General features: G+C 53.1%; 2 protein-coding genes across 2 annotated transcripts; both read left to right on the top strand.

Annotated features, from left to right (window-relative positions):
- Positions 1-11281: 11281 nt before the first annotated feature.
- Positions 11282-11814, top strand: ColSpa_06592 (uncharacterized protein; the record flags this gene model as incomplete). The annotated part of the gene is made up of 2 exons (XM_049272804.1): positions 11282-11352; positions 11466-11814. The coding sequence occupies 2 exons, from the start codon at positions 11282-11284 to the stop codon at positions 11812-11814; spliced, it is 420 nt and encodes a 139-aa protein (XP_049128761.1).
- Positions 11815-11822: 8 nt separating this feature from the next.
- On the top strand, positions 11823-13807 carry ColSpa_06591 (satratoxin biosynthesis SC3 cluster transcription factor SAT20; the record flags this gene model as incomplete). Its single annotated transcript, XM_049272803.1, has 2 exons — positions 11823-13650; positions 13707-13807. 2 exons carry the CDS (start codon positions 11823-11825, stop codon positions 13805-13807), a joined length of 1929 nt encoding a protein of 642 aa, XP_049128760.1.
- Positions 13808-15096: the final 1289 nt, after the last annotated feature.

Here is a 15096-nt window from a genome sequence, read left to right as displayed (position 1 = left end):
GGCCTTAATAGCATCTTCGACTCCATCGTGACGCAGAAGCCCTGCGCCATTGCTGACTAGGAACTTAATTATGGAGGTACGGCCTTTCCGCCGAGCGGTTTGCATAGCTGTGAAGAAGTGGCGCTTGCTTTCGGTATAGGTGGATGTCTTTGCAAGATCAAAGTGTTTGACCAGCAACTTCATGGTAGATAGCCGGTTCCTCAACGAGCAAGCCTCCAGCGCATCTCTCTCGCCGGGGCCCAGGATTGCACCTTGATTAAGTAGCAAAGTGACGACAGAGTCATGCCCACCCAAAGATGCGGCTCTGAGGGCCGAGCCACAATGACCGATGGAATTGGCATCAGCCCCTTGTTTGAGAAGGGCGTCTACCCATTGAGCTGATCCCCCAAGACAGGCTGCTTGTAATGCATTCCCGAAGAGGCCACCTGATTCGTTGACATCTGACATTTTCTTTAAAATAGGCAAGATTACGTCTGGTTTTACCCCTCTATAAAGGGCTACTTGTCGAGAATCGTTGGCCCCTAGTATTGCTTTATCACAACGTTAGAGAGATTACAAACAACCAGCCAGCTGGATCGCTTACATTCCTGTCCTGTGTCGACTACAGCCGTTTGCACTGGTAAATAATGCTGAAGAAGCGTATCAACGGTTTCATGGTTACCATTATACGCAGCTGCCTTGACCAGACTTCTTAGATTTTCCAAATTATGGCATAAGTTATTGTTGACAAGTAATTTGATAGTAGGTTCTTGTCCTCCAACGATAGCAGCGTGAAGTGCCGTGCCGAATAAGCCCTCTGCCAAGGGGTCAGCACCATTTCTCAAAAGAACTTCAACAGTACTAGTGTGACCATGGTATGCGGCAGCTTGGATCGGGAGTTTGTATCGCCCACCGGTTGTGTTGACAGAAGCGCCACGAGCCAGAAGGAATCTGAGGGTCTCATCTCGGCCGTAGACTGCGCTGAGATAAGTCACCGACGTCCCAAGGTTGTTTTTCGCATCCCAATCCATGTTGGAGTTCTCATTCGCAAGCCGCTCAAGTATTGCCGTGATCCCATAAACTGAAGCGACAAAAATTGCAGACCGACTAGTAGAACTCAAGCCAGTAAGTTCCCTCAGAAGCGCTGTGGATATACTTCTCTCTGTCGCTTTGTCGACTTGCTTGAGAAGTTCATGGACATCTTGGAGCCATGCAACGAACTGGAAGCTCCGGTGATCGAAAACAAATTGGAGAATCTCTGGATCAGCCTTCGGCCTGAAATCTCTGCCTCCTATCTTTGTGTAATGACGTGGCCAGTAGCAAACTGCGTAAGACTTGAATGACGCTAGACGGTTTGCCTTGCTTTCATTCTCGGTTTCGTCAAAAGAGTGGCATGCGTCTTCCAGAACAGTTGGTGTCGCCAGGTTTGACAGATCAACGTGCGTGTAGTCGAAGTCTCTGTATTGTATTTTCAAGTAGTTCAGACACTGTGACAATGCAATATGATGTAAAGCTGAGGGGAGGAAGCCATCAAGCCCACGGATGAATTCTCGGATTGATTCATGGGCAAAAATAAAATAGTTAGGGTCTACATCAAAATCGATGAAGCCACGGCAAAGATTCCTCATATCCTCTTCTCGAAGAGGCTTTACCTATTATACATGTCAGCCGACTTCTCTATTGAATATCTATAGGTACGCCTACATGTGATAGGCCATCATTTTTGCCGATGTTTTGCGGCAGGGACATGACATCCAGGAGTTCAGATCGCGAGAGTCGACGCTCAGAGACGAGCAACCACCCGAATATGGTTTTCGTTATATGTTTTGATCTCGGTGGAGAATTCTCCACACGCTCATACATCTTCTTCAATGTGTTGAGAAGAGATGGTGGAATCTTTAATGCTTCGAGTTCTTCATTGACATCAGATTCAAGAGCAAACCTTGGGTCACAAAGTTGCTCAAGATGGAGAGATGCCCATAAGAACATTGATCCCGAGCCTTCTATCAAAATTTCGATGATGCGATCCTGTAATTCTGGGGAAACAACACCTCGAAGCAACCTCTTGTCACGCACAGCTGTGCTGACAGTGCTCTTGACGAAGGTAGAGATGTCTTTTTTATTTTCAACACTTGTGATCCCGATCAAGATCGCATCTTGCAGGTAATCAGACACCGGTGTTTCTTTCTCGACACGGCTAGAAACGAACAGCTTCACAATGTTTTGTGATTTATCAATGATCTGTCGAAACGCATTGAGAAGGTCGCGGATGTCTCCATCCGCCTCGTCCAGTCCATCAATGATGATTATCACTGGATAGTCGGATGTAATCGTGATGATGAGCGCCTGACATTCGTCGAAAGAAAGGGCAGTCGGGTCCAATCCGTCTTGTTCTGCGTCCTTTTCTCGCTTCAAGAACTCGTCCCACACTGAATTATGCACGCTATTGTTCGCTCCAAGAAGTGCAAGCTGCTTTAGTATGGAGCCTATAATTATGAGAGGGCTGGCTCTGGGCTGATTTCCGTCAATACCCACTCTCGAGCAGTAGCAGTAGGCGATAGGCGCTGCGTGGGTGTTTCCAGAGACGCGATCAAGGTGTTTCTGTATAACAAGAGAAGCCAGCTTGCTTTTGCCGCAGCCAGGTATACCGTGGAGCCAGAGGGTGGAAGAAGAACTCGATTCACACCAATTGATGTACTCTTTTCTTTCAAGTAGCCACTGTCCGGTGTTTGGGAGTAGTCCGTAATGCACCTTACGATGAGCGGCTTCGTGTCGGACCCCAGACAACCACCTTCCAAGTCGCTTGCGCTCCGTGGCTTGTATGTTATTGTCTATTCGATCGAGTGTGCCGATCAAACGTATGGTAGGCTGCTCCAAACTCCGTAATAGTACCATCATGGAACTGAACTTGGTATCCAGAGATTCTACTGTTCCAGCTGTGTTTGACACAGTCTGATTCCGAATAGTTGTGACAAGCTCAGTGACTTTTTGCTCTTCTTGAAAAACAGCTGTCAAAGCTGGAGCCGAAGATACAACACTTGCCGCCAATCTTTTCCCTGTCGACATGGCGTAGTACCTTCCAGCTTTCGATAGCCACTCTAAGATAGCGACGTAGAGCGATACTAAAGCGTCTTGGAGCATGGCGCGTACCTTTGGCAAGGGGTAGTTTCTCGGAGCAAGGTGACAATCTTCGTAAATGGCGCAGCGCGTGATGAAGCGTGAAACTGTCTCAATGCCCTCAGCGACAGCACCTAGAGATTCCGTTTCGTTGATGGCGATTTGCAATAGCATGCGGATTCCGGCCCAAGGAAGGGCAGCGTGGGCAGAGTCATATTGAATCCCAATATCCACGGCCTCTTTGAACTTTTGAAGCCATCGGATCGTTTTTTCAAAGAGATCTCTAATCACGATAACTTCGCCATTTGAGCGTTTGAACCTCCATCTTCGCTCTATGCACTCTTGCTGCTTCTCTCGAACGAGTTCCAGGAGCTGTTGAGAAAGTGTGTTGCTGTCAAATACTATCTTAAAAAGCTGGTCCTTCTCGGCATCTGATAGCCTCTTCGTTGCAGCAGCCCAGAGACTGGGGGCGATGTCGTCCGGTGATGCCATATCATCGGAGCGCTCAACGATGTTGAGGGCGAGTTTGCCACTGATGAGGTCGTGAAAATTTGCAGGTCATCTATGATTGCAGAAAAAAAGGCACGGCATCGGGCAGAAGCAGAGGCTTGGATTGGGCTGAAATTGGGCTTATTTGCATCCGCGGTGAGCACAGCCAGCCCGGTGGATGTGCATTTTTCTGGCTGCCTTATGTGGCTGCCTCCTATGATTTCACTTCACTCAATCATTGCTTGCAGCTTACTCAATCCGACTAGCAGGATAGGAAACATGGCTTGGCTCTAAAGGGCACCGGTAGTCCACATACTGGGTTGAAGCTGGATTCATGATGAAAATAATGTACATAAACTATCCCTTGGCCAATTTGACTTTTTACGGCTAATCTTGATCCCATGGGTTGGAGTCGTCAGGCTTAGCCCAATAACCTTTATCGTTATGCTCGCTGTTTTAGATAAACAAAATATCCTCCTTTTTTATATTATAAACAGTTCAACCCTCTTATAACCGAGCCTTTGCAGAGTGACAAATGTTGGCTAGTGCCTTTTTACGCGGACTGACTTCTTTCTTCAATCGCAAAGGTCGGAGTACCGAACTTTGACCCAAACATGCATCACATCATTACATGAGACCGAGGGTGTTCCTTCAAACACTCCTTATCTCCAGGACCACGGTCATTCCTCGTGCGCATAGGTAACACCAGAGCTTCAGATTAGATATATTACCATAAAGTTCACCACCTCCTATAGTGATTGCAGGCACTTAGAATAAACGAGATTCATATTTGTCTTGAGAAGTGGCACACATGAATGTAAGAAATAATATACTTAGGAAAATAAAATAAAAACTGGGATTTAGAGAGATTGCCGGAACGGTTGAGCAGAGAGGATGACTGGGCGAAAATGAGGGGATACGGTAATGATGGAAAATGCATCTAATAAAGCATCAGCCTACCATACCTTGGCATAGATATACTGTTACTGGCTAAACATAGACACCGGAAACTCAACAAACAGGCTATGTCTCTGAAGGTATAGAAAGCGCTTGACCGTTGGGACAAGAAACAATGCAGCAACTCAATCTCGTCCGGTCTTCTATCCGCCCGGGCCCGAAACTATATCCATCTAGTCCTGACCCGATCCGATGATAGAGGTCATACACCACTTCGTGCCAGTCTTCTAACACCGTGTTCGTCTGATTTACAAACTTCAACGACAAGATCAGCTCGTGCAGGCCATTGAACAAAGGGAACTTTGTCGAGGCATTCATACGGAATGTCCTAAAGGAGCCTTACGATAGATGGACATATCCGCCTGGCTCGAGACCTTTTCTTGAACTCGGTGACGCTGTCGACACATGTCAGGTGAGTCATTGCGTTTGCTGATAATATGGCGCTGGTTCGTCCTTGTCCAGTGCAGCCACGGGCTTCCACCCTTCGCGGTGTCTCTGTGTTCTCGTGGATAATACAAGTGACAACGGGAAGGTTGTTTGTGATGCAGATAAGAAGACAGATGAAAGAGACAAGAATCTAGGAAGCTCGTTATACTGAGGCCAGATGGGTGGTTGAGGAGCCGGAAGCACTCGCTTCACAACGACTCAAGAGGAATGACTAGCCTGGAGCAGTGTCTTATTCAACGACGACCATTGTGAGAAGCAAGGAAACATGTGAGCCACAATTCTCTCCCGGGTGGAGGATGACAGCAATATGGTAGAAGACTATAGAATTGAAGAATGCTTAACCCAGCTTCAACAGATGTCGTGTAATTATCCCAAAGTTAGGACCCGAGAGTTCCAATATCCGTCTCACTTGGTTGACGTTAAAGTGATCAGATGAATTTAGAAAACATCAAACAAGAAAGAAACAGTTGTGAGCTCACGCAAACCATTGACTCATTGACGCCCAAGCAGTATTGGGTACCTGAACCCTTAATTTGTCTTTAGACTTTAATTATTCTTGAGGCGTACGACTGGGTAATGACGCAACCCTCCACCTAAAGAGTTTCATGACAACACACAACGGAGACGATGCAAATGCCCTTAGCAATATTGGCGCCAATTACTTACAAGTAAGGCAAACGGTTGCCTGTCGTGGTGTTCCCCGAGAACAAGAGGCCAATGTGTCCACACACACTTCATGTGCGGCATCCAGGTTTTTCCGCCCTCGCACCGCTGAGCGGTCAGCCTTTGCCCGGGATACTACTGGAGCCAGCACATCATCGTTGCGTCCCTGCATGAGCCAAGCAGCACAGATTTTGCATGTGTTTCTCCATTCGAGAGGATTCGAATATCTTCAGCTGCCTGCACTTCCAGCTGCACTGGGGAGGATTTCCCCATTGGGGACGCCTCCAAGCCCGGCAGATCCATTACATTCGTACGATTGCAACGGAAACGTGGTGGCACTTTGGGAGACGACGTTGGAAGTGTTTATAGAGCGTGAGCCACACACACGCTCGCACACACATACCGCCGGCATCAAGAACAAGCGGTCAAGACCTTTGAGAGATCCGAGCACCCTCACTAGAGGCGGACGGCGCCGTGATGACAATGAGGCGATACAGTGGTCTGGCCTCGAGCTAAGCTCGCCAGGAACGTCCACCAAGGCTTGCCATCGGTAATTGAATTGGCCACCGGGCTCTTTCCCGATCGTTGTAGAGAACCTCAATCCGCGAGGGTGGTTGCTAGAGATGGGGAGTGAGGTTGAATTGGCCAAGGAGAAGGCGAAGGTCCGGTGCCCCGCGTCAAAAGAGGAGGGGTACCAAGAGGGGTTGCGATAATCGAGCAGCCCCATACGCAATCATTTACAGAGGTTCCCGTCCCAATTGGCTTCGCCGTGGTTCAACTTGAATCCCTTATCAACTCGACGAATTGACTTCCCAAAGCTGTCACTTAACAACCGGTTTATCATGTGCTTGGAGGACATCAGACAGCCACATGGGGTCGAGCCGACGCGTTGGATCGATAGCTTGCTGTCTCGAGTAGTCTCCTGTCTCTCCCGAGTGTTCAAACGGTAGCCAGATGCATTACTTGCATCACGTAATGCAAGGAAGACAGTAGGCCGACAACGTCCTCGGACGAATCCCGCCAACGGCCAACAGACCAGCCGCCATGATTGGCCGGCGGGCACAACCGGGCGTTTTCTTTCAGACGGGAAATCTCACACCGCACATTCGAAATCCAGGGGATGGCTTGCAGCAGGTTTCTTTTGCCGTCTAAAAAGGCAGGCATTGAAGGGGGGCGATGGCGGGGAGACACGACTGTACCTGAACGAGCCCCTTGCCGGCCTGCTCCAGAGCTCTGTCTGGCACCCAATGGCCGTGTGGGAAAATGACTCTTGCCCGCATCGCTGCCGGGCGATTTCGTTGCCTTCTTGCATCTCCGCCCCGGTGCCGGGTCGGAATTTGACGATGAAACTTTGATTCACTTTGGCACGAGGTTCGCAGCTCAAACGAGACAATTGCCCTTTTCTGACATTGGGTCCTGGTTTTCGTGGCTTTCGTACGACATCGGCTTCGGCGGATATCTGCTTCAGACCACGCGCGCCATCTCGTTTCTCTGGTAGGTATGCCCAGGACGTATCCGGTCCGTGTGGGGTCCGGCCGACCAACAGATGACGGAGAAACCAAGGTGGTTAGAGGTAGAGTATGCACGATGATGTGCCATTTTTTATGCTATCAATGCGGGCAGCCGATAAGAGGCAACTGATACGAATTGCCGTCGTACTGTGGTAGAACGGTGCCTCTGGAAGTGGACATGTCGGATCAACTATCGATTAAGATGCCCGACGTCCAGTGCCCCTTTCCGTTTCTTATGTGTGTCTGGCAGGGTCTGGCCGTCGTCGTGAACGAAGTAGGCTGGGAACAGGCGGCATCGATCGGGAAGCTGATGCAGATCTGATGTGCCTTATTTGCGGGCGAAGCCAACTGGGGAGACGTGCGTTCGGCGCGGCAAAGAAGGGCTAAAAGAGACCTCCCGCTTGCGACGTTGATCGCCTGGTCAAGGCAAGAGTTGTTTGTGTGGCCGTCTCGAGGTCGGGATGCACCCTGATTCCGAGCAATCCTTTCAATATCGCAACGCATCTCCAGACATCATCCGTGATACGGGGTGGGTATTGGCCCATCGTGTTAAGCTGCTGCTGGTTGATTGCCGCACCGCGTCGAGCTCGGCTTCTCGACGAGCAAGCCTGGACCCTGTACTGCGACTTGTTTCGTCATCTGCAACTGGTTCGTTTGACAGGTTGAGGGCTGTGCACCCAGGGCCCCCTCCTTCGTTGTTCGAGCTACACTACACTAGAGGAGGGAGATCTGCTGAAGCCTCGCAATGGTCTCTGCGCCGGCACCCCGCTATCCATCTTGTTCTTGGACTGGACCGGATTTTTCAACCAACCACCGGGAGGGTGACAGCCGTGACAGCTAGCGAACCGTCGAACCACTTGGCTCATGATTCAGCGATCCGCCAGGAAGAAACTATTCCCGCGAGGGGTTCCCCACCAAGCCGAACGAACCGTCCATCGTGCCATGGCAGCACCGCGTATCGCCCAATCCTTCTCAACCAGGCAACCAGCTTTCAGGCCTCTGTGACGTTCCAAAATAGCTAGAAGCCAGCTACGGATGGTTGCTACCGGCCAACATGCAGGAGAGCCCCCTTTGGAGCTCAGTGCCCAGCAGAGGCGGGGTCTGCAAGAAGACAATCCGGACGCAGGTCGTCTCCACGATGTGGGGGGAGAGGAGCATCGGAAACATCAGGTCGTTCCGTCGCTAAAGCCCAGGACTGTGTAGTGTAGTGCAGTGCACCAGTAGGCAAGGCGAACTGGGCCATTGGCAAAGGTGGCTTCGCCCACCTGCAGTCTGGAGCGATGATGCGGTTCATCGGCCGAGGGATATACGGTAGCCAGGTTCGAGAGGAGTGGACAAGGGCCCGTGGTTCGTCTAGGTTTTTGTTGAGCCGGCTGCTACCAGCGCCTCGCAAGCGCGAGGGGCGTCGTCGTCGTCGTCTCTTTTTGCCGTCGAGCAACTCGCATGAGGTATCCGTATAGAGCACGGCAGCGCGCAGAGGTGCAGGCGTCTGGCCTTTGGACCCGTTATCGACTGGAGCCCGTACGAGAAGATTTTCATCCTTGCGTTTGCTAATGTGCCATGGTAGATCTGCGGCAACTTGCGATCGAAACCTTGCGCAACAGACGACTCATCAATGGCTGCTCTAGTCCATTCTCGTGGGGCTCCGGCTGCGGTGGTAGGGGGCCGGTCGAAAACTCCGAAGGGTCTGGTCGGTGGTGAGAGATGTGGCCCTGACTCCCCCCCCCAGCCACTGTGGGCTTGGCACCATGGTAAGGGTCGAGAAAGCCAGGTTTTCATCGCGGACGAGGGCTAATTGAATTTTCCCGGCCGAGGCTGTCAGTGGGCGGTTTTCCACCTTGTTTTGTTCGTTCGGCATTACCGCTTGTAGAAACAGGGCGACAGCGATGCCACTTTATTCATCTCGTCGATGTCGGTTGTCCGGGGTGAACATGATGCCACGAATGGATACGCAAGCTGCAAGCAACGGCGATAGTACAGATACGGACAGGACCCTGCCGGAAGGAGGGAGACAAGAGGAGGGGGGGCCGATGTGCCGTTGACGCGAGGTGCAGATAGAGTTGCCCGTTGAAAGCCGACCCATTGCCGTGAGGAGCTGATCGTTTCCCAGAAGGCCGTGGGCGCATCGTCTTTCCATTCCCGTCTGCACTGTGTGCTGTCCTTTTTCATGCCTCGTCCACATTGCCTTGATGGCTGCACCGCGTCGCCGTGTCGGTTGCACTGCAGGCGCAGCAACCAGTCAGTGTATCCGTACAAGCCATACATTTGCTGCCACAGTAGCTAAAGGAGAACGGGAGCACGGTCGGAAGACTAATCGAATGGAGCCCTGGCCAGCAGCCGGCCAACGTCCGTGGCCTGTGTGTGTGCGTCTCCCGCGTCGCAATAACGGACGAATGCTTCGGGGCAGCCCGGTCTGTGTTGTTTTGCAGAGTTGCAGATCGGAATGCCCATGTTACACACCCACCATTGTCAATCAATCGTTCACTCACGTCTCGCCCAGTTTAGAGCAGGAATCGATGGGGAGTGCCGGACGTGTTTGGCGATAACCGCTAGGGGGTGGCGGCTGCAGCAGCGTCAAGCGAGAGGCGAGGGGCGTCGCAGGCAGTTCAAGCTTGCAGCCCAGTGCCGATGGCCAGCTCCAGGTCCAGCTCCAGGACCAGCTTCCGAGGGCTCCAGGCCTTTTGCTGGTTTGGCGCCGGCTGGCTCGTGAAGGAAGCGTACGAGGAGGACCAGAGAGAGAGGAAGAGAGGTCCACTAGACCATCATCCGGAACCTCCTGTTTTAAACTATTGCCTCTTTGGCCTGCGTGCTGCAGGCACGAGGAGAGGTCTGGAATGTGGGCTCTGGATCAGGTGTGACATTTTGACACGGATGCTGAGAGAGGCAAACCGTTGGAGGCACGATGGCTGACTTGTGCTCACCAACCCCGATGTAGCACTCATGATTCGTGGCAGCGAGCAGACAATATGGGGAGGGGCAGCGTCATTTAATCATGGCAGCGATGGCATTGGCGAGCGTGTGACTATTGCCGGTGGTGGTTGTCCACATGCGTGGGATCGTGAGGCTTGCACTGAGGAGTGAGAGTAAGAGTGAAAGGCACAGTGAGTGAAAAGTGACTTTGGTACCTACATGGACATCGTGATGGTGGGGAGGAGGATGGGGGGATGGAGGGAGGGTTCAGAAACCTCGCCAAAGGCGGGAAAGAACGTTTCCATTGACGCTTCCAAGGTGGAGAGCAACTGGAGATACGTACCGCACTACGTACTGATGGAGGCTGCGATAGCAGCGGCTCAGGCTGGGATTGTCAAATCCCGGGTGTGGAGGTACGTACCGTTGAGAGCTATCGGGTCTCGCTTTCTGCGCCGTCCAATATCGACCTCCAGCCATTCCGCCATGGAACAGGGTCTGATGGGAGGCCAGCATTCAGCAACTTCTGTCCAGTCCAGTGTTAGCGACACGTTTTACAACCGCCCATCCCACTGTTCTCTACCCGCTAAGGTAAAGGCTTGGCCCGCCTGCAAAATACAGTATGGACTGACATGGAACACAGTCTCACTCACACGGAGGCGGCTGGTTGATTGGACAGGCTTGGGTGAGAAAGTGGTCCTCGTGAGCAGCCGCCCCCCTTCCACCCTTCCACCCTTCCACCCTTCCCAGTGTCTCCTCCCCCCATCCGCCAACCCTCCTTCCCACTGGCGCAACTCGAGCAGCCCCCCCGGTCGTCTCCGCTCCACACTCGTGCAGCTGCAGAAGGTCCACCGGCCCCGTTCATTGGCTCTGGCTCCCGGCCGGGGCTGGACGTTCAACTGCATCTCTCACCGCTTCTTTCGCGGGCTCGTCGTCGTTCCTCTTCACCCACGCATGCCCGCTTCTGGGCCCCCGATCAAGTCCTCTCGCCTTCTTCACCACCCGAATCCCTCTCAACCCACCTTTGCCGTCCCCCAAAACCTTGGTCGCCTCAGCGTAGAAGGTTTCTTGCTACCCTCATCCACATCCTCGACGCCCCGACGAAAGAGCGGTGTCCTGGGGAAAAAGCCCATATCTGCGCCCCAACTCCCGTCCCTCGACTTACACCTATTCCGTTGTTGGACCTTTTCCCACGACTGATCTCACCAAACATGAACGTCAACTTCGATTCGAGTGGAGGCGACGGCCTCTTGGACCTCTCCTCTTTCGACCAGCGGGACCGGTTTTCCTACGCCTCGCAAATCCCCTCATCCCAGAATAGCCCCCAGAGCGTCACCAACATGCCCGCTCCGAGAATCTGGCCCATTCCTCTGGATATGACCTCGAACGTCGCAGCCTCGAGCCCCCCGAGGACCAGCAAGCCCACTCGCCCTCACATAGCTCATCACCTCTGAGCCAGCACTCGCAACACTCGCCGTATCAGCAACCCGTCAACTCGTTGACCGACTGGGCCCTTCAACAACACCAGCACCAGCAGCAACAGACGCCCCATGGACTGCCCGATTACTCTCAGTTTGTCTCCGACGCCTACATGCCCGTCACCTACAACCCGTATGCCCCTGGCTTCCAGACAAATCCCATCGACTTCCTTCCGGCGACGACGCAAGCACTGCAGGCGGCAAACTTCCAACTCGCTTCGGCATTCAACACGATGCCCCCATGGATGAGACTGTTCCGGCTATGAACTGGAACATGGGTATGGAAAGCTGGCACGACATCCAGGCCGCCGCCTCGGCTCTTCAGATTGAAGGGCTGTCACATAGCATCGGCAGCAACTCGCCGACCGGCACTTTCCTCGAGGTCCTGTCCCTGCCCAGCTCCAGCAATGGTGAGGGCTGGTCAATGGTTGTCGAGCAGGGTTCTGGAGCCGGATTCGACCACTTCCAGCAAGCCCAATCCAATGCGGCTATTTTCAACCCTGGCCAGACTCTGCACTTGAGAACCAATTCGGACTCGTCAGACGGCGCCAACTCTTTTGAGCTTGGCAGCTATGAGGAGATTGCCCCGTTCCCCATCTCGCCCTTTTCGCCCGAGTCCGATGGATATGTCGATGCCGGATCGCACCGCAACTGCTTCGGAGACAACCACAACCATAGCCACGCCCACAACCACGCTCATGCTCACACTCATGCTCACAACCACGATACAGTCAGCCCTGCAGCTGCCGTCCCTCCCATGCCGATCAAGAGCTCGACTACGCCGCCCCGCCCGACGCCCGCCAGCGGCTCCGGCGCCACGTCTCCCCCCATTCTCACCACCGCCCGGAGAAACTCGGGCCAGAGACGGAGCCCCGTCACCGGCAAGGCTACCAAGGCTGTCATCCGTCGCACTTCAACTGGTAAGAAGGACGGCACCGAAGTGAAGAAGGTTGGCCGCAGGAAGGGCCCTCTTCTTCCCGAGCAGCGTAAGCAGGCCAGCGAGATCAGAAAGCTTCGTGCCTGCCTGCGTTGCAAGTTCTTGAAGAAGACCTGTGACAAGGGTGAGCCGTGTGCTGGTTGCCAGCCGTCTCACGCCAGACTCTGGCAGGTTCCTTGCACTCGCATTGACATCAAGGACATCGGCTACTTCATGAAGGACTGGAAGGCCGACTACGAACGCCACCTTGGTCGGGGTGTCTCCGTCTACAATGTCAAGGGCTTCGCTCAGAACGAGACGGTCATGTGGATCACCCACGGCTACGGCTTTGCCCTTCCCGTCTACGTCCGCGAGGTTTACGTTGCCGACGAGAGCTGCTTCCAGGTTGACTGGGTTGAGTCTTGCCTGACCGACCAGGAGCCCATTGACTTTGAGCTTCGCACCGAGAGGCTCGATGTCGGCGCCAAGGGTGTTTCCGTTGAGGCTCTCTCCGACTACCTTGATAAGCACATCGATGGTGGCTTTGAGGACTTCATCGAGGACCACTTCGAGGGCACTCCCTTCATCACAGAGATCCTGAAGACGGCCCACCGCTACTACGTCAAGGAGCGTATGCCCGTCATTCGCAAGGCCCTCAAGCTGGTGCTCGCTTACAACCTCACCCTGCACATCACCATGGTTGAGAGCCAAGGCGAGGAGATTCCCCTCGACGGCCAGATTGACGACGAGGACTCCAAGTTCTACGGCAAGACTGTCGCCCCTGTCATGATCAACTTCCAGATTAAGTGCGCCATGGCCGACATGTGGCGAGAGCTGCAGAAGGAGATTCTCGAGGAGCTGTCTGCTTTGTACTCGAGCGTCTACAGCGGAGAGCGTCTCAAGAACTGGCCCACCATCTTCATGCTGGCCTCCATTCTCCTTGCTGTTTGGGAGGAGATGCAGTTCGACTGCCACTACCGCGTGCCTGACCCGGCTGCCGTTAACAAGTTCTGCAACGACATGGAGACCACTCCCGTCGGTGTCATTGTCGGCCTCTTCCACGCCATCTCCCAGAAGCTTCCTGCCTTCATGGACTGGGACACCGCCAAGCACGGCCACCTCCTGAACAACAACGTCGCTGTCTGCGAAGCCATGACTGAAGTTCGTCAGCATGTTATCAAGCACGGTAAGCAACTCCATGTCCGCTTGCGACAATTGCAAATTTACTAACGACTCAAACAGAGGCATACCTGCGCACACGCCCTGATGCCAGCTTCGACCGCAACGACTTTGACTGCCTGTCCAACAAGTTCCTGTCGAAGCTCGTTATCCGGGCCAACTAAATGACCTCCACTGTGCTATTATTGCTGCCATATATTTCTTTCTTGAAACTATGATTTTTTAAAAGCCCCCCAGGGTGGGCAATTTCCTTTCATCTCTTTTGTTATTTCGAGTCACAGCGACGGCGTTGAACGAGACACCACACACACAAGTATCTCTCCCCCACCTCTTCAGTTCACTTCTTTTCGGCTGGTCACCTCCCCACCACGACGATTCATCGCGATGTGTTACGACCTTTTATCATGATTCAAATTACGAATGTATGACTCGAAACTTCTGGGGTTGGTGGTCTGGAGTCGCGCGCAGGCGCGAAGGGCTGTGCAGCGGCAAAGAGAGACGCGACATGCGCTAGAGACGTTCATGGAGACGATCATGCCGGCACGACAGGCAAATGACAGAGCATAGCAAGCATAGACGATTATGATATGCATTGGAATTGGGCAAAGGAATGGCCCCCTTAAAAAAAGCTTTCCAAGATTTGGAGAGGCACATTGGCCGGTATCGGCATTATGCTGTTGTCGTTAGGCCAAAAATCGATATATCGAACTGTTTGTTTCATGGCCATCAACTTTATGACCTCAAACCTCTCTAGTGAATTGACACGATGTAATGAGTGAGAGGCCGCATGCACCGTTTGAACGACATGATACTGCCAATCGGGGCAATCGACATCAAGGCAAGCAAAGACTGTAGATTAGATAGGATAGCACAGCCTGTAAGAGATAAGTCTCTGCGGGGATTAGGTGAGTGAAAGTACCCTTTTGAGCAAGTGAGAGCAGGGAAGGGGCTTTGGCGCTTTTAGGTCCAACCCAATGGGAGGGGAGGCTGGAAGAGGATGCGGATAGTGGTGGTTGCGGTCTGCTGCAGGAATGGGCTGCCACGTTGACAAGGGACTCAAGCTTGCATGCTGTCGTCAGGCGTGGCCGATGTCAGTGCGAGCGAAGCACTCGGAGTGCGCGCGTGGACAGATGTCGCGATAAGGTCCAAGCAGGGGAACACCGATGTCGCCATCCCCTATCCCGCGATAGCACGAAAGCGTCGCTTCGGGGGACGATGGGGTTGGCAGGCAGAGACGGAGGTTGCTCGGCGATGGTTCGTCTTCCACCCGTGCTTTCTAAAGGTGTGTCTTTCGTTTGCACCCTCAGTTGGCCGTTCCGAGTATTGTTGAGGTCGGCCGAAAAGGTTGTTGTGGTGTCTGTTCCCGTTCTGGCGATGGTTCAGGTAAAACCAGGGTCGAAGAGGCTGGGTGTCCTTGGGGGATGACGTCGGATTGTCATCTAACCCGGTTTCG

This window comes from Colletotrichum spaethianum (assembly GCF_022836535.1).
Source record: "Colletotrichum spaethianum MAFF 239500 DNA, contig16, whole genome shotgun sequence".
Lineage (NCBI taxonomy): Eukaryota > Fungi > Ascomycota > Sordariomycetes > Glomerellales > Glomerellaceae > Colletotrichum > Colletotrichum spaethianum.
The sequence above is the reverse complement of the archived record's forward strand: the minus strand, read 5'-3'. Positions and strand labels throughout refer to the sequence as shown.